The 20,128-nt window shown below is 38.4% G+C and overlaps 2 protein-coding genes across 8 annotated transcripts in view; one reads left to right on the top strand and one right to left on the bottom strand.

Annotated features, from left to right (window-relative positions):
* The window catches only part of LOC129732403 (uncharacterized), a 596,785-nt gene that overhangs the window by 316,766 nt on the left and 259,891 nt on the right, over positions 1-20,128 (top strand). The gene's annotated exons all lie outside the window — the stretch shown is intronic.
* The window catches only part of LOC129732404 (uncharacterized), a 104,734-nt gene that overhangs the window by 52,571 nt on the left and 32,035 nt on the right, over positions 1-20,128 (bottom strand). For all 6 annotated transcript variants that reach the window (XM_055693259.1, XM_055693258.1, XM_055693261.1 and 3 more), the window contains exons 9-10: positions 10,213-10,357; positions 8,531-8,790 (exon numbers count right to left, since the gene is read on the bottom strand). In XM_055693259.1, coding sequence (XP_055549234.1) covers positions 8,531-8,790; positions 10,213-10,357 — 405 coding nt within the window. The remainder of the gene's footprint in view (positions 1-8,530; positions 8,791-10,212; positions 10,358-20,128) is intronic.

Below are 20,128 nucleotides of genomic sequence, written 5' to 3'. Positions count from 1 at the left end.
AAATTCTCTATCTAAGAAACTTGAAATCAGAGTAATTTGAAATGACCGTTGAATAAAAATCGAATGAAGAATATTAACAAAATTCGCAATAAGCACCAACAAAAAATCATTCTGTACCGAACACACATCAGCATCGGTTGTGTTTGGTGATCGCTCCGATGAAATTCAATACGTGTGTGCAAGTGCAGGCATTGTTCGACCTAATACCTAATAAGGCGTCGCTCTGACCTAATAAGGCGTCTTACACAAATTACGTAACGCTAAAAACCTGGATTTTAGGCCACCTCCCCCCCTATACAACGATAAGTAACTTTCAACATGACTCTTCCCCTAAAATTACGTAACGCTTGACCCACAAAAAATTGCGGTTTCGAAAAAAAATCAAAGTTACGTAACTGTTTCAACTACCCCCCCTCCCCCATATGCCACAATAAGTAACGCAAACTCAACCCCCCTCCCCCCCTTCATGCGTTACGTAATTTGTGTACGACGCCTAAAGTGCTGTGTCGAATTAATCCGCGTTCAGGGTCACGCGCCTTTGTGCAACTGTATAGCTTCCTTGCTGCCTGCTGTTAACCGTTTTGATTGTGAGTATAGTGCGATACGTATTATCGATTATCGTATAACATCTTTACAAAAGACACTGCGACCAAAGACATTTGATGTTTTGCGATATTGCCCAGAAGATGTCAAGAGGAAGGAGTCTCATCTATACCTCGTTCCCCGTGCTTGAAAATTTAAAATCCTTGAAGGAGTTCTCAGCACTTCCGGGAACTTCTGAAACCCCATTCTTGTTGCACATCAGGATAGCCAAATAAATTTTGGATTGGTGAATTTTTCTGACATTGTGGACTGTATTTTTGAAATCTTCATTATAGTTATATGATACAATGAAAAAAAAAAAACTCTCACAGCATTCCTTCCAACAGCTGAAGCAGAATCATTAAAGCAGCTGAGGGTCCAGTGATCCCTCCTTGCAGCGATTGTATTTATCTATATCATTTACTGTAGTGAAGGACTTTATCTCTGTCCTTCAGTGAAATTGTAAAAGTATTGTTACAAAAATTGATTCACTCAAAATTTTAATAAATTAAAAGGGAAAACTAACCTATAGTGCAACATCGAAACGAAACCAGGATGGATCTTCAGGAAACTTCCATAGGGAAACATGTTATCCAGCCAATCTGCATCGCTAATATTTAGGGTAAATTAACCTATAGTGGACCCCTTTGCTTTATTAACCTATAGTGTACCACCCATCAAATTGCCTCAATTTCTCTAAACGGAAATAGAAATTTATAAATTCTTGTGATGCAGATTGACTGAATAAGATGTTTCCGATAGAAGTTTCCTGACAATATCTTGAGTTTCCGCATAAATTGAGGTTTCTGGCGGGTGGTCCACAAAAGAAAGTGGACCATTCAAGGCTGTTCTAACATATATGTTCCGATAAATGTAAAATAAATTGAGGTTATCTGACTGGTGCATAGCTAGTTCATCCCATTTGCATTTTCGCCATTGAGTTAATAAGCGGAAGTGGTAGCAAACCATGCATAGTTTCCTAACAAGAGATGAACTGCACTACTTTGTTTTGAACAAACTTCGGAAAAACATCCCAATATGTTATCCCATCTCGTGAGAATTTTATAAAAACGAATTTTTCTCAGCTTGCTGAAAATGTAAATGTAGCATGCTAAGCACGGTTAAAAAATTAAAGGGGTCCACAACAGACTAATTTACCCTGCTTCTGGGGATTGAGAAGTGCTTTACTTTCTATCTTTCTATTGTATTCTTCCCTCGATCCCAGTCATAGTAGTAAACGGTAAAAAACTTCGTATTACCTCAATGCATTCTCCCAGCAGAGCACATAAACTTTGCGACGACTTCCACATGACAATTTTCAACAACAGTAAAATGGCACATGTCCCGAATTCTTCAGCGCGTTCATGCACTGTGGATCTATCTCTAAGGTCGACGTCGTTACGGTTGGGTTACACGAAGGAGGTTATCCTTGATCCTGACAATAGCGAGAATTTGGGGTAAATTAAGCTTCAGTGGACCCTTTTGCTTTATCAACTTATGGTGAACCTCCAGTCAGATTGACTCAATTTCTCTAAACATAAATTGGAACTCATGAATGTTTCTGATACAGATTGGCTTAAGCTGACGATTGTTCTACTATAAGAAAAAGGCCAACTGCAGGTTAATATAACCTACAACCTCTTCGCGGGATTGATTCTCGACGCCGCGTTGCAAGCCCAAACAAAGAAATTTCCCGGCGTGACGATTAAGAAACGGCCGTTCACTCTGTGGTGGGACAAGGGGGGCTCTAATGTCTACACGAAAAGGCCTTTCGAGATACAGGCAAAACCGACAACTAGGATAGAACTCCCTTGAATGTACCATTTCCTTCAGTGGGCCACCACCGTGAAGAAAAACTGTTTATTCTCTTGATATGAATTGGAATTCACAAATGTTGCTTGTGATTCTAATGCAGATTAGCTGGATAAGATGTATCCCGATGAAAATTTACTTAAAAGTTTCTCAAATTTTTGTATAAACTGAGTTCATCTGGTCCGTCCAAGGTAGATTTATACTATAAACGGTATTCGGAGCTTGATACCAAGAAGGAAAGCTTGCCTAAAGCTAAGACATCGATGAACACTTTTTGGAACACAGCCAGAATGATGAGGTAGAACTAGGGTAAATTAACCTATAGTGGACCTTTTTCCTCTCCCAATCAAACGACTATAACAAACGGGTAACACAAATAGGGTAAACTAACCTATAGTGAACCCCTTTACATTATTAGCCTGTAGTGGACCACCCATCAGATTAACTCTACTTCTCTGAACATGATTCGAAATTCATATATGTTTGTGACGCAGACTGGCTAGACAAGATGACATAAATATTTTCTGAAATTCTCTCAAGTTTTCGCATAAATTGAATTAATCTGGCGGGTGGTCTACCATAGGAAAGTGGTCCACTATAGGTTAATTTACCCTATATCTGAAATTGATAGAAAAAACAAAGCCTGTAATATTCTTGATATGCCAGAATGATACACAGAATAATACACATACACACATACAGAATATACAGATACACATACAGAATTATATCAAAATATGTTATCATACACTTAAAAGTTCAAAAGTGTGTTTTTTAAAGCATATTTATAACAAAATTCGTTCTTCAATTAATAATTTATATTGTACATTCTAACTAATTATGATCTTTTCCTACCAAAAAACTTACAAAACTTGATATAACTTGTACTTGTCAGTAAGTAGTTTTGATAGAAATTTTGGTATTTTAACTATCAACGCGACCAAGTTTAGAACACAAGTTGATACAAAAAGTTCGTAATAAAATCTCTTGGTTCCTTATAATCCTAATATTTTTGACTGATCGGGTATCCGCCAGTTTAATTCAATTTATGCGACAATTCAAGGGCTTTTCAGAAAATTCCCAGCGGGAACCATCTTATCCAGCCAATCTGCATCAGAATGACGAGAAACATGTTTCTCGAAATCAAGTTTACGCATAAATTGAGTTAATCTAACGAGTAATCTACTGCAGAAAGAGGTTCCGTTCCAGGATCATCCTGATGAAAAACAAATTAGGGTAAATTATCCTATAGTGGACCCCTTTCTCATAGTGGACCACTCGCCAGATTAACTCAGTTTTTGCAAAAACTCGAGGGATTTTCAGAAAACTTTCTTGGGGAAACATCTTAACCAAGCAATCTGCATCACAAACATTTGAAAATTCCGATTTTTGCTAAGAGACATTGAGTTAATCTGACGAGTGGTCCACTATAGGTTATTTAACCCTCTAGTGCCCAATACCGCCATTTGGCGGGCTTTAGTCGAAGTTTTGAAAAGCTTCAATATGTACTTAAAAAGGTTTATATTGATTCATAGTGATTTTACCGAAGCACGTTTAGAAATTAACTTGGGCACTAGAGGGTTAAGCAAACTGGTCCACTACAGACTAGTTTACCCTATTCTTCTGACATGAATTTGTAAATTCAAATGTTTATCGTGATTCTGGTGCAGATTGGCTGGACAAGATGTTTCCCAATGAAAGTTTTCTGGAAGTTCCTCGAGTATTCGCAAAAAGTGAGTTAATTTGACCGGTGGTCTATTAAAGGATGTGGCCTACCTAACGTGGTTTTACCCTATCAGTTGAGTTAACTTGGGGACGGGTGACCCACTAAAGGAAATGGCCCATCCATGGCAGTTCTACCCTATATCGAAAGAATTAACAGTTTTTCGTAGGGTGTATTAGCCTACAGAGGACACCTTTATTTTATTTACCTATAGTGGACCACCCTTCGGATAAACTCCATTTCTCCTAACATAAATTGGAATTTATAAATGTTTGTGATGCAGATTGGTTGGATAAGATGTTTCCGATGGAAGTTTTTTGGAAATCCCTCGAGTTTTTGTATAAATTGAGTTCATATGACGGATGGTTCACTATAGGTAGTGGGCCATCCAAGGCAGTTCTACCCTATATGTGGTCCATTCAAATGAAGAAAGTGGTCCATCCAAGGTAGGGTAAATTAATGTATAGTGGACCCCTTTCTATGGAGAACTACTCACCAAATTAAATCAATTTATGCGAAAACTCGAGGGATTTTCAGAATTCTTCCATCGGGAAATATATCATCCCACCAGAATCACAGGAAACGTTTACATTCCGATTTCTGTTAAGAGAAATTGAGCTTATCTGACCAGTGTTCCTCTACAGAAAAGTGGTCCACTAGAGGTTAATTTTTGCTTCCTTGGATGGACCACTCGCTTCAGTGAATCACCCTGATGAAAAATTTGTTCACTCTCTTGATGTAGGGTAGAACTTCCTTGGAGGGGCCATTCCCTCTAGTAGAGTACCCGTCAAATTAACCCAATTTCACACGATAGAATAAAACCACGTTGGATGGACCACGGCCATCATTTTTTTTTATTTTTAATTTTGACGTGGGACTACGTCTTTCTTCGCTATACTAAGGTACATTCTGTGAAAACTGGATTGAACATGTAACGTTTTTGGTTGGCGGAATGGAAGATTTTAGATGCTAATAGCGCTCAAACAACTGTTCCGATTTCAATAGTTAATATACCGTTGGAAATCTAAAATATACAAGATTTGTATAACATGATAATTTTAGTTACCATTTTCTTATTACTCAATGAAAATTACGGAAAAGTTTGAAGGTCGAATATCCACATACATTTTTCATAAGATTGGTATATTTCCCTAACGCAGACTTCAAAGATATAGACGGAATGCTTTCACGCATTCAGTAATTGGCTAGCAATGCCAGCCAATTGGCATCGCATTCATCACCCAATGTAAGCGACGAAGAAAGAAAGCAGAGATGCTTCCACGTGATTGGTTCTTCCCCCACCCAAGTTCTCCACACTAAGTGAGGCTATAAAAGGACATTCAAGGTCGACCGTCAAGGCGAACAGGTCGGCTTCCCTTTGATCTGAGTTGGACCCCACCAGTGGTAATCTAATTCAGATATCGTTGATGGAATACAGCCCGAAATTTGACGTATGTGTGTGTGCCTGTGTGTGTGCCGGGGTGTGTGCCGGTGTGTGTGTGTGCCTGTGTGTGTGCCTGTGTGTGTGCCTGTGTGTGTGCCTGTGTGTGTGTGTGTGTATGTGTGTGTCTATTTGTGTATGTGTCTGTGTGTGTGTGTGTGTGTCTGTGTGTGTGTGTGTATGTGTCTGTGTGTGTGTCTGTGTGTGTGTGTCTGTGTGTGTGTGTCTGTGTGTGTGTGTCTGTGTGTGTGTCTGTGTGTGTGTGTGTCTGTGTGTGTGTGTCTGTGTGTGTGTGTCTGTGTGTGTGTCTGTGTGTGTGTCTGTGTGTGTGTGTGTGTGTGTGTGTGTGTGTGTCTATGTGTGTGCGTGTGTCTGTGCGTGTGTGTGTCTGTGTGTATGTGTGTGTTTGTGTTTGTGTGTGTGTCTGTGTTTGTGTGTGTGTCTGTGTTTGTGTTTGTGTGTGTGTGTCTGTGTTTGTGTCTGTGTTTGTGTTTGTGTGTGTGCCTGTGTTTGTGTGTGTGAGTAGTTTGTGTGTGTGTGAGTAGTGTGTGTGTAAGTAGTGTGTGTTGTGTGAGTAATGTGTGTGTGTGTGTTGTGTGTGTTTTGTGTGTGTGTGTTTATAGCGTGTGTATGTATTACGTTTGTGTATTACGTGTATGTGTGCATGTGTGTATAACATGTGTGTGCAAAAATGCATTTATTCGAGGTAAATATATTTATGACAGAATACTTGTATAGGCAACAGGTTAATTATTTTTCCTATTAGTACTTCAATTGGTATTTCTATGATAGTGACCATAATTTTATGCTAGTTATTTTCAGCACTGAGCTTGTTTTGCATTTATTTGTAGCATGGGAAAGACCAAAATTCATATTTCTCTAATCAATTTAGCAACAAAAAGCTTTTTCTTGCGATTTTTAGAGAGCACCGGGTATGTCAAGGAGTTTTTGAGGTTTAAGCAAAAAGTGATGAGAAATTACATGGAACTGTTATGCATTTATGGGCAGATCATGTGGGTATTGGTATTTGTATGCTGTGGTTTACGACAGGTGTATGTGTTTTATTTTTTGTGACATGTTCATGGATTATTGTGTATGATATTTGTACGTTTGGTGTGTGTTATATACTATGGATATGGCAGAATTGAATCTTTACACCCACCATAGTCCCACGGCAAGCCTACGTTTGTACACTCAAGCACATACCCTTTAACTTTTTTTAAGGAAGTAGTCCATCCAAAGTAGTTTTACCTTACTTAAATCAAATTTTTTGAATGTTTTCCGTGATTCTGAACTACCTTGGACGAAAAACCGTTCATTCTGCTGATATAAATTGGAATTCACAAATGTTTATCGTGATTCTGGTGCACGTTAGCTGGAAAAGATGTTTCGCAAAGGTAGTTTTCTGAAAGTCCCTCGAGTTTCTCATTGTGATACCAAGCCTAAATTAATAGCTCTCCTTCATCCGGAGGTTAGCAGCCAACTTTTCCTGTTCGTGATGTCTTGGTGATCCTTGACCCTCTCTACATGTCCCTTATATACGTTTTCCTAAAATCCAACCATGCCCAGGTCTAATTCCGTTCTTCTTCACCTGCATCCTACGAAATGGCAAGACCCCGTTCAGACCCCGGATTCGTATGTTCCAGTCCGTGATATCTTGTCTCGGTGGAAGATATCAAGTAGGGTAAATTAACTTATATCGGACCTCTTTTCAATAGTGCACCACCCTCCAGATTAACTTAATTTATGCGAAAATTAGAGGGAATTCTATCGGGATAAATCTAACCCAGCCAAGCTGTATCACAAACATTCGAAAATTCCGATCTATGTTAAAGGAAACTGAGTTAATCTGATGGGTGGTCCACTAGAGGTCAATAAAGCAGCGGGTACACTATAAGTTTTTTAACCCTATATTGCTTGATAATGATTCAACTTCAGTTTTAATTCTAGCTTGTAGTCGACAGCGAGAATAAAATATTTGCTCTCAGTTTTTCAGATACCTTAAAAAGTAAGATACTAGACTACGACTGACGTCGTTAAACATTAATTTGTATCATGCCGTGTCGAATAAATTTTATGTGAACAAAAAAATTCAACTAAGAAGGCAAAAATATCAACACCGAAGAAGACAATACCCAGAATTCAATTTCAGTAGTAATAATGGTTTCCGAGCTGAGTGAATTTTTTGGTCTATCAATTCCCAATTTTCATGAACTGAATTTATTTTATTTTTTCTCCCTTTACCCTCAATTGAGCCGTTAAATTTTCCCCGCCAACGAAACGAAAATCATTTTGAATGTGTATTAATTGGACCCATTTTATCACTGCCTTCGATTGCCACACGAGTCCAGTTGAATTGGTAAACGTGATATGTTGAAATTGATTTTTAGATTCGAATTCATTTCCGGTCGATTATTTCGACGTTTCCTGCCGTTTATCGAACCGTCGTTGGTTCGTGTCGGTTGATTAAATCGAAAGCCTTGCTGGAATGTGTCGGATGCGTTAATGTCCCTAGTTCGAAAATATATAGAAACAAAACCTTGCGCAACCAATTAGGTAGTGGTGAATTGGAAATCTCGAACAAACACCTCTACCATTGTGCCGCTTTAAGGATTTTCGTTGATAGAATGTTTACAGCTTGACAGCTTGACGATTCAACAGAACGAGATTGCTTCATTTCAATTCAAATGAAAGTTGTCTTCGAACGAACGAGATAAATTAATGAATAACATTAGATGTTGTTCTCAGCTCAGTGAGCCTAATTTAAAAATTATTATTAATATTATTTTACTGCGGGGACAGCGCGTCTGTGCGGTTATGTAATAAAGGTGTTTTGCAGTTTTTGTTCAGGCAACTGGCGTTCACTAATTAGCTACCAACCTTCATCCAACAGTCAAAAATTGACAGGATGCAACCAGTTCCGCCCTGTGTAACAAGCAATTAACGGTCAGTACAATTAAATTGACATTTACCTGCGCAAATCCGGACTAGAGGTGTAAGGAGCAGCCACTTCCTTTATCTTGAGCACGATGATGGCGGTGATGAAGATGCAAATTACGTTGATCACCGTGAGCAGCCCGGAAACGATTCCGCTAATTAAAAATTCCGTCGGAATGTAATTCGTGTAGATGAATTCGTAGCTGGAGTTTCCCCGGAATGGCTCACCCTTCAGGTGCGGTATTTTGATGTCCTCGTAGATCAGCCAGATGCAAGCCAGTGCCCAGAAAAGACCCTGTGTTGGGTATTAAAAAAATTATGGAGCATGATGTACCACTAATAAGCAGAAAATATTTCATATTTTAATTTCACAACATAATATCCTTAACAATACAGCTACAAGCAATGAAGGTCAAAAACCATGACAACATTGAAAAATAAGCCTGTCTGGAATAGATGACAAACGGCATTTGTTTGAAGCGATTCATTTCTTTAGCCTCGCCCCTTGGCTCAAGTTTGAGCAGATTAAAATCAATCACCATTTGTTTGAACCAAATTTGATCAACCGTTTCCGGCTTCAATGGAACATGATTGGAGCGGAAACTGAAAGACTGATTTAATTAGTCAAAGAAGTGCGAATCAACCTACTTTCCGAGTTGAAAACCATCATCCTACAGAAGGCATTTAATTTTACCCGGTTGTAGTTCTAGTGAAATAAATCTATATACCTATACACAGTATGGTCTGTCATGGTTGATTTGATTGATCAAAAGCACTCTCCAATTTCATTTTAGGCCATAGATGAGTAACTGTTTCGGTCGGGTTCCGCAGGCCGGTTAAATTGAATAATTGCTATTCAACAGTCAATTTTGCAATGGCTTCCAGCTGTTCTATTCGACACAGAAGAATTCGTAGAACGAGCCAGTAATCGAAATGTACTGTTTTATCATCCACATCAGTTACTAGTTTTACCTTTACATTCATAGTCTTTTGTCAATTGAGAAATTGATTTCCTCAATACTTTAAGTCAGAGGGATGAATTTTAGCTTCAATCCTTTAAAGCTTTAATCATCGTGAATTTATTATTAAAGGTTAGGTTGCACCTCCATTATATACATTATACATGAATGAAATTTGATTTGCTTATTACTCTGATTCTCATATCACAGCTCGAAGAATGCTTCATTATATGATGAATATTATAGCATTGTACAGCAACTGACTTCAACACAAGCACAAAAATCCTGCCCCCGCGAAGCTTAAAATTAATTTTATTTCCTTCGAAATTCTGTATAGATTTATGAAGGATAAGTGCTACATTTCGTATTTGCTTTCCACTCTGCAACATGGTATGATACTTGAATATTTAATTCAATTGTAACTCGAGAATCACGGCACAATTGCTTTATCTCTGCAGATTTACATATTTTTACAAGCACTGACGCTGTTTGTGGAAAGAAGATGGTAACATCTGTGACTCTCTGCGGATTATCCAGGAAGCAGACCTGCTTTAATCATCCAGAAAAAAATGCAATATGCCAATTTGCATGAGAAGCTGTATATATGGAATTATGATATTGAAAATTTCTAATAACATGTAAAAACGAGCTTCCCAAAATTGACTGCTTAAACTGTTTAAACAAAGGTGCTGAGACTCATGGTGGAATAAACATTTTCCCTTAAAAGCAACAGCGCTAATCGTAAATCATCTACTTACGCAGTTGACAACGGGTGGCAGCAAAGATGCCGAAATTGCCACACCGATTAGCGGACCGGCGGACCCTTGCAGCAGCGCCACCGCAACACCACTACCCGACGTAAGAGCCCACAGAATGCCCATCCAGAGGGATCGTGCATTTCCACTGCAAAGATAGCGATAGCAGCAAACATGAAAGAGAGAGAAAAAAGTATTTAGTGCTGAATAATGGAATCGACTGTTTATTGAAGAGAAATTGGAATTGCTATTATTGAGTGCGCTCACCGAGCGCTTGTTCAAACTGCAAGTGCAATTCAGTCTCCATGACTTGGAAAATAGGTTAGGAACGCATTGGATGGGATATTTCCAGTCGCTTCGTACTTTTTTTTTGGACTTCCATGTGCTGAATTCGTCATGAAAATTGTGGTACTAATTGCAACTTTCGATTAACGGTCGTTTTATCTCTCACAATGAGAAAATCGAAATCCGTTCCAATCCGTGGTGAGTTTTTTTGTTACTGTACCTGTTTCATTCGCGATGAAAAAGTCTGAGTAAATAGCTTGTGGAAATTTGGTAAAAAAATCAATCGACATTTTGAGTTCTGCGAACTCGTTACCTGGAGGTGTTTTTGGTGACGATACTCTGCATCCCAGCGTCGATTTATAAGACATCTTTTAATTTGAGAAACACAGGCCGGACAAAAAACCAATCGAAAAACTCAATTTAATCGTCTAACCAACCAGTCGCACCAGTTATCAGTTATCCAGTTCTGGATTGAAATTTTATAAAATTTCTCTTTCGCTGTGGTTCAATCCTATTTTAAGAGTAAAGGCGAACTTGTTCGTACACTAATCAGTTCCGGCTTGCTCGGAATAACTCCATCGTAGATGCTTCGAAAGCATAATGAATTTTACAAAAATCTTCCCACAACCACCATTATCCGAGCCAGGCAAAACATCGGCCGTGGTCTAAGCTGGCACCAAATCCGCTTTGCTCATTCGTTCGTCCATCGCTGTACCTACTGCCACTGCTGCTAGATTCCGCTCCCATTGAATATGCATAATCTCATTTATTTTCTTTTAATTAATTTCTATCCATTCCCACACGATTTATGCTACCGGTTTCTCTCGATTCCCATTCCCGTGAGTCGACTTTATATTTGCTTAGGAAATTAAACATTACGTAATTTTCTCTTCTATGTTTGCACCAAAAAAACGGCTGCTAGGGACGTGCAGCGTGCAGCTAATTTGCACTGGTTGTCGTTTGGGTTCGAAAGGAACACACAGCGAGTTTGTTTTGCAGTGGCGTTGCAACGACAAATTCATGAATGGTGGCCACCAGGATACTCATGGTCATCGGGAGCATTCGTTTGATCAGTACAGTTGGTAAAAATATCTTCGGGAGATCGAAACTAACAGAGATCAAATTCTGCCAGTAGCAATTGACTTATTTTCTCCAATTTGTATACATACTCACCCGTACACCCGCCATGAAGCGATTTCAGACTTCACTGAGTGCAACACTCAATCTGAATATTATAGCACCTCAGAAAGTTTATCATCACCTACCCTTGAGAGTGATGGTCTTCAGCAAAGTTGTGTAGCAGCATCATCAAACAACTTATTTTGATGATGTTCAGAAGGTTTTATTCGGATTGATGAAGTATTACTATCATTGAAAAAGTTTAGGCGGGGGCCTGGCCAACCACGCTCGACGCCTGGGTTCGAATCCCAACGCCGACATAGGTGTCGATGGTTGTGGGGTGGCGTGATCCACTCACAACCAACCCAACTGGTCTAGATTCAATCCTAGCCGACACCGGGAGATTTTCTGAGGCGAAAAATCTCTGGGATCACGCCTTCCATCGCATGAGGAAGTAAAGCCGTTGGCGCCGGTCCGTTAATCAACGGGTCGTAAGTTAGGGTCCCGGGTGGAGTCGCCTCCCGGGCGTCGGTGATTGGCACGACAACAGTGCACAGTGGTCCAATAAGGCTAAAAGTGGAACTTAATTCCATAGCGCCTTTCATCTTCATCCTAGCTTAAAAGTGCATAATCGCAAATTGTCAAAAAATATGAAAAATGTACTATACTAAAAATAAAAAAAATAACTTTTTTGTGTTAAGAGATAGAAGAATAGTTAATTCAGCAAAGTTGTAGAAAAGTCAAACATATGAAACTTTGTTGAACAAAAGAAAATCCTATCTTTTTTCGGTACAAAGTTATAAAGTGTATTACATGGGACTTACTTAAAATTTAGTTTTTTGTACTTAACTTTTGTTAATTGCATTTTACAAGAACATGTTACTGGAAGGAATTGTTACAACACACAAAACACACATTTTTGCCAAATACCATACATCTCCAAGACTTTTCCTTATAAAGTTATATCATATCTTAGCTTATTTTTTCAATAATTTCAAGAACGTATATGTTAAAAAGGGGCAAGTAGAATCATGATGTCAAAACTTTTCCTTAAAGTTAAGCTGAAGTATTATAAGTTCCTTTAGCTTCCATTTGTCCCAATTCACCCAAATAAGAGTACGACGACCATATGTTATAGTTGGTTTTCATATATGGGTCATTCCATGTCAAGTGTCCGAGGAAATGCATCGACCATCTCCGATTTCGACCAAAATTTGTGAGTCGAGGTATTTTGGGCCGGAACTTATAAGTACAAAGTGTTGTACCGATTGGTGGACCCTTCGGCCAATGGGACTGCCTCCACTTTTTGCGAATTTAGCAAAACACCTTTTTTATTTTGTGAATATTCGGGACCCTGAAGAGCTACAGGTGATATTGCCATATCATTTTGAAGGGTTTTAGATGTAGAATCGAACTACGTGATCAATTTTTTTCTGCAGTGTTGCCAATATTGCATTTTTTCCGATTAAAAACTTAATATGCAATTTCCAAAAATAAACCCCCTTCGATTTTGATTTTGACCACGCCAATGTGTTTAGCAGACGATTTTACATAGGAATCACTTATCAGCAAAAAAAAAAATGTAGCGTTCCAGAGAGGGGGGGGGGGGGTACTTTGAGGAAATTGCAAAATAAGTTTTGAATCGGAAAAAATGCACTGTTGGCAACACTGCAGAAAAAAATTGATCACGTAGTTCGATTCTACATCTAAAACCCTTCAAAATGATATGTCAATATCACCTATAGCTCTTCAGGGTCCCGAATATTCACAAAATAAAAAAGGTGTTTTGCTAAATTCGCAAAAAGTGGAGGCAGTCCCATTGGCCGAGGGGTCCACCAATCGGTACAACCCTTTGTACTTATAAGTTCCGGCTCGAAATACATCAACTCACAAATTTTGGTCGAAATCGGAGATGGTCGATGCATTTACTCGGACACTTGACATGGAATGAATTATATCTAAAATACAAACTTTTTTGTGTTAAGAGATAGAGGAAAGGTTTATTCAGCACAGTTTTAGATCGTGAAAAAATATGAAACTTTGCTGAACAAACAAAATTCCCATCTTTATTGGGTACAGAGTTACAGAATATAATCTATAAAAGTAAGTTTTTTGTACTTAACTTTTGTTAGTTACATTTTACAAGAAAACGTTGTTTTAAAGAAGCCTTTGAGCATACAAAATACACGTTTTTGTTGAAGGCCACTCATCTCCAGAACTTATCCTTACAAAGTTGTAGCACATTTCAGTATATTTTTTCGATAACTTTAACAACTTATGGAATTAAGATTAGGTGGATTGGGACGGATGGAACTTATAACAGTTTTGAGCACTCGAGCTAAACTTCGAGAAAAAGTTTTGACATCATGATTCTGCTGGCCCCTTTTTATTTTATACGTTCTTAAAGTTATCAAAAAAATGAGCTAAAACTTGCTATAAATTTGTAAGGAAAAGTCCTAAAGATGTGTGGCCTTCAACAAAAACGTGTGTTTTGTTTGTCCTAATGCTTCTCTAGAATAACGTTTTCTTGTGAAATGTAACTAACAAAAGTTAGGTGCAAAAAATTCACTTTTAAGTAACTTTTACAGAAAATACTCTGTAACTCTGTACCGAAAAGATAGGATTTTCATTTGTTCAGCAAAGTTTCATATATTTTCACGTCCCAAAACTTTGGCAAATAAATTTTTCCTCTATCTCTTGACACAAAAAAGTTAATATTTTTGATATATGAAAACCTACTGTAACATATGCTATAGTACTTCAGCTTAACTTTAAGGAAAAGTTTTGACATCATAGTTTCACTTGTTCCATGTAATTTACTTTCTAACTTTGTACCGAAAAAAGATAGGATTTTCATTTGTTCAACGAAGTTTCATATTTTTGAGTTTCCTACAATTTTGCTGAATAAACTATTCTTCTATCTATTAACACAAAAAAGTTATTTTTTTATTTTTAGTATAGTAAACTTTTCACATATTTTGACAATTTGCGATTATGCGGGTCATTCATGCAAACAATTGTTCTGAAGACACTTTCAAGCTAAGATGTAGGTGAAAGGCGCTATGGAATTAAGTTCCACTTTTTGCCTTATTGGACCACTGTGCAGTGGCGGAAATAGACCGACGGAAAATAGACGAGAATAAAAAAAATAAAAAAGTTCAAAAAAAAATAAACTGTTTTCGAGTACAATTTGCGATTGTAATCAAGTCTTGTTTCCAAACAATGAGTTTAGCATCAAATATTCAAATATTGTAGTATATTTTCCAGTAATATACTCCTGTAACATTTGAATTCAATGTTGGAACACTGTTTATACGAAATAAATGGCTTTAAAGTTGGAACTATTGGTGAAACGCGAAGGTCGGTTTTGTATCATGATCGGACCAGCATTGAATCATGATGGGACCAGCTTGCTTCTGAGACATCACCGCTTCACTTTGCTTATGGATGATATGTTCAATGAAAAATTTCACGTTTAATTCATTGGAACAGAATATAAATGATGAAGCATATTTTCTATAGAATGATACCTCTCAAATACGACGCAAGGTTCACAAATTAAAGCAAAATCGTTTGACACCTTATTATAAACAACCCATTATGCTTAAAATAGGGAAAATATGACTCATTGTCGTCCTTATTTAAGAAAGACTTTTTCGTAGACATCCAATACAATGACGAATACGACTAAGGTTTCTACGAAAAGATTTATGACATTGTCATTATATTGTTATTGTATTGTCATATATCGTTGTTCAAAATTATACTTGTGGAGTGAGCTGTCGGTAAAACGAAACGGCAATCGAAAAAGACATCCAGAAATTGAATAAGCAAACTTGACGTATTTGAATCTCATACATAATTCATAACGTTTTCGAAATAATATGAAAAATGTTCGAAAATATTTTAAGAATCACGAAAAAATATTCAGAAACATCTAAGTTGTCAAACCAAAATCATACACCATGCAAGTGAAGCCCAGCACACGAAGCGGAAAATCGCATGAAGTCTCAAAAGTACACTGGTCCAATTATGATACATTTTATGGTCCAATCATTCACCCTGGTCCGATCAGGATTCAAATTCTATGATCAGAGAAAACGATATATGGGTCATTCCATGTAATGTGTTCGAGGAAATGCATCGATCATCTCCGATTTCGACCCAAATTTATGAGTCAATGTATTTTAGGCCGGAACTCATAAAAACAGTGTTGTGGAGATTGATGGACCCTTTTTTAATTTGCGGATATCTCGGGACCCTGAAGAGCTACAGATGATATTAATATATTATTTTGAAGAGTTTTAGATGTAGAATCGAAATGCGTCGTTAATTTTTTTCTGCAGTGTTGCCAACATTGCATTTTTCTCAATTTAAAACTCAATTTGCAATTTTCTCGGAATAAGCCCCCTCCCCCTCAAGGTCAAGGTCGAATTTTCACGAACAATGTACCAATCACATGTAAGCACGCCTGGCACGGACTTCATGACTAGACACCAACTGCCTGCTGTGGTATCCTGTATAGCAGCGACAAAAAAAATGACAGAATCTCTTCGTCCCAATAGGTCAACTAATGTTTGTTTCTATGAGCCTAGACTATTTTGTTGTCTTGAAGGTGAAGCTTTTTCGGGAAGTTCGTAACCACCTCCATTATCAGACAGTTTTGCGTTCAGCTGTTAGAAAGTTATTAAAACTGATGTCTTGGAGGAAAACATGGCACAAGCAACCGAGCAATGTATGAATGAAGCGCTGGTCATTCGTCATCTGTCAGTGCAGAAGAACTCGATGCCAAAAGACTACATTGCTGCTTTCGACGCACAGTGAGGCGTGTTTGGTTGAAATCTTCTGTCATTGAACTTGGCAAAAACGAAGTATATTTTGTTCCATTTGCCACGCCTGAGAGTTTCACCTCACTCAGAAGTTATAGTTTCCTCAACTAAAATAGATGAAGTAGAACACTTCAAATACTCAGGGCTAAATTTGGATGCCACATTATCCTGGAATCGACACATCACTGAACAGCGTAAATGTGTAAGTTCAACATGCGGAGCTTTATGGAGAGTCTCCAAGTATATGCCGCAGAAGGCTTTGGTGACCATGTATCATGCCTTCATCCAATCCAAGCTTAATTATCTGGTAGCAATATGGGGTGCTGCTACAAAGACACGATTAAAGCCCATATAAGTTACACAAAACAGGTGCCTCAAAGTGGTGTACAAAAATAACAACCTGTATTCAACATTGGGCTTGTACAACGAGGCAAAAGCCTCTATACTACCAATACCAGCACTACGTGAAATCCAGTGTTTATGTCACATTCACAACCTGTTGTATAATCCACATGCACATCACAATCAAACTTCATCTCAAACGTCATATAGATATCAGCTAAGAAATCCAATAGGGGGAATAGGGGCATAATGAGCACCCTAATTTGGTTGCTGGTTTAAGCATGGAAAAGGACAAAAATTTTAAGCTGTCTTCAGTGCAAAACTTGAATCAACTTGGAGGTGCACTATCCACAAATTGAAAAGTTTATCGTATGTTGGTTAAAAACACAAATTAGATTCATGCATCAAAAACTAGCAATCAGTCGATGTGTGGGGCACAACTAGCACCCCACTGGGGCATAATGAGCACCCATGGGGTATAAACTGTGTAGAAGTACAACTAATGGGCCAACGTTTGTCGCGGGCTGCCGTGATACTTGGCGGCTTGTTTCGTGAATGTCCCGTCGCGCCTTATGGTGGCCGATTCTGCCTGCAGTCTCTTTTTCTGAACGATTCGGTCTCAAAGATTTTCTAATATATCCGGACTACTTCGTGATTAGGGCGAAACTAGATAGGAAAACAAGCAAGGATTCGCCCTTATCACGAAGTAGTCCGGATATGTTCGCACCATCACTGTAAACAAACACTGACTATGGAAGCTGACAAACTCACAAGTCTACTGAGATGAATTTCAAGTAAGTTTATGTGACAAGAGGTGCTCATTTCACCCCACCTAAGGGGTGACCATTTCGCCCCTATCGAATTAGTTAAAGTTAACATGAAATTTTAATACTAATTATAGCTTAAAATCAAAACTTCAATTATGGTGAAATTTGGGGTACGACCCATACGTCGTATTGATGTGTCTACATACTTGATTGAGCCATTTAAACGACCGTAGAAGCTTATTTTGTAGTGCGAAATAATTATAATTTTTCCAGCATCCAGGAACCAATTTGGTTTTTTCAACATGTTTCCATATTTTAAACAGACAAATCACTTTTGTTCTGCATAAAGATATACTGTAGTAACTATGGAAGAGTTCCACATACTATATTGTATTAAAAAATGCTTAGTTTCGCATAGAAGAGGGGTGCCCAGTTCGCCCCGTGTGCTCATTATGCCCCTAATCCCCCTAACATTCGTTGTCAATCGTTCAAACACGGAGCTGGGCAAAAAATCTGTAGCTTGTCACAGTAAAACACGGTTCAATTCCCTGCCGGCTGATTTGAAATCTGAAAATGTCGGTAAAAAGTTCAGAGACAAAATAAAACTACGGGTCATTCCATACGAAGTGTACATGCCACTTGGACACGACCATCACAGATTTTGTTCAAAATTGGGGAAATTATTCATCTACTGTCTCTTTGGAAAAATCCCAATTTTGGTGTCGATTGGAATATCTCCCGCTCTCTAGGACCCCCCTCTTTATTGCAAAGTCGCGCAATTTTTGTCAAAAATCTCCTTTTTCTTTTTCTTACAATTCATAGACGTGAGATACCCGAAAGATACTGATAGATGATTTTTGAAGAAAATAAACCAAGGAACCCAGAAAAAATAAGAGTTTTGGCCGGAAGTGTTGCCAGATAAATTATGTTTGTATTTGGAAACTAAATTTACATTTTTCGGCAAATGCAGCAAATTTTATTTTAAATCTGAGAATTTCATCGTGTTCCTTGGAAAATTTCACAAAGGAAACAACTATCATACCGAGGTAATATGAGCCAATCTCGAGCTATACCATTTTTACGAAAAAAGTTGTAAACTTCGTTATTATTTTATTTTACAATTTATAGACGTAAGACACACGAAAAAAAGTGATAGGTGAATTTTGAAGAAAATAATCCAAGGAATCCAAAAAACATGTTGTTTTTGACCAGAAGTCTTGCCAGATAAATTATTTTTGTGTTTTAAAATTAAATTTTCATTTTTTGGCAAATGCAGCTAATTTTATTTCAAATTTGATGGTTTCATCGTGTTTCTCGGAAATTTTTACGTGAGAAGCGCTTACCACTCTGTGGTAATATGAGCCAATCTTGAGATCATATTACGCAAAATTAAAAAATTGTTTATAGGTGGCGGATACCGTGGGCCAGGGTTCCAGAACCAATGAGGTGATAGTTGACCTGAGGAAATGCTCAGCAGTATAGTTGACCTCGCTACCAGAGCGCAGCGGACGCAGAATGTTGATTGCCGGGTGCAGACCATGCGGAGTCAAGTCGAAGCTGGCGCAGTGTTGAAGGCAGATCCAGTAGTGCATACAGATGCCCATGTGGGATGAAAGGTAACTGGGCGAAGATCGTTATGGATCTCCGAAGTTTGAGAGCGGAGAGATCACTCAGAAACAGGGTTCAGGTTGAAACGTTATGTACGTCGATAACAATGGTGTTCCCGGAAGTGTCGAGAGATTCTAGAACCATTAATTTACTTGATTAGGGGCGTAGTATCTCTGGCTTCGGCAGTTGCGTTGCGTGTAGCAGTTGAGAAGTGCAGTTTGCAAATGCAGGTGGCCTGACCAAGAAGGGGTGCAAGGTAGCTCGAAGCAAATCCAATTACGTAGATAGATGTAATGGATTCTAGTACAAAAAGTCCATCATTCTGCTCCTAATGCGTAGGGGTCATTCCATACGAAGTGACCACGAAAAAGCACAAACTTGGACACGACCATCACAGATTTTGCTCAAAGTTGGGAGAGTTATTCATCTACTGTCACTTTGGAAAAATCCCGAATTTTGTGTCGATTGGAATACCCCCCGCTCTGTGGGACCCCCATGTTTATTGCAAAGTCACGCATTTCTTGTTCAAAATCTCCTTTTTCTTTTTCTTACAATTCATAGACGTAAGATGTCCGAAAAATACTGATAGATGGTAGCGAGATCGACTATACTGCTGAGCATTTCCTCAGGTCAACTATCACCTCATTGGTTCTAGAACCCTGGCCCACGGTACCCGCCACCTATAAACGCCACCTATAAACGCCACCTGCAAACCACCGCCTCCGCACTGCTATTTCACGACAACACCCGTCGCCAACCACCAACAACTTGCCACCATCTACCATACGCTCCTTCAGATACAAATTAGCAATCAATATTTCGTTCACATTAGGAAAAGCTCATATAATAATATAAATGCATATGTATACATATTATTTGGCATTCCCTTAAAAGAGTCTTGAGGCTCACTGGTGAATGCTACAGTGAAATGTAAAAAAAAAGATGAGAAGGTTTTGTGCCTGTCGGAGG

This window comes from Wyeomyia smithii, chromosome 3, assembly GCF_029784165.1.
Source record: "Wyeomyia smithii strain HCP4-BCI-WySm-NY-G18 chromosome 3, ASM2978416v1, whole genome shotgun sequence".
In the NCBI taxonomy this organism is placed as follows: domain Eukaryota; kingdom Metazoa; phylum Arthropoda; class Insecta; order Diptera; family Culicidae; genus Wyeomyia; species Wyeomyia smithii.
The sequence above is the reverse complement of the archived record's forward strand: the minus strand, read 5'-3'. Positions and strand labels throughout refer to the sequence as shown.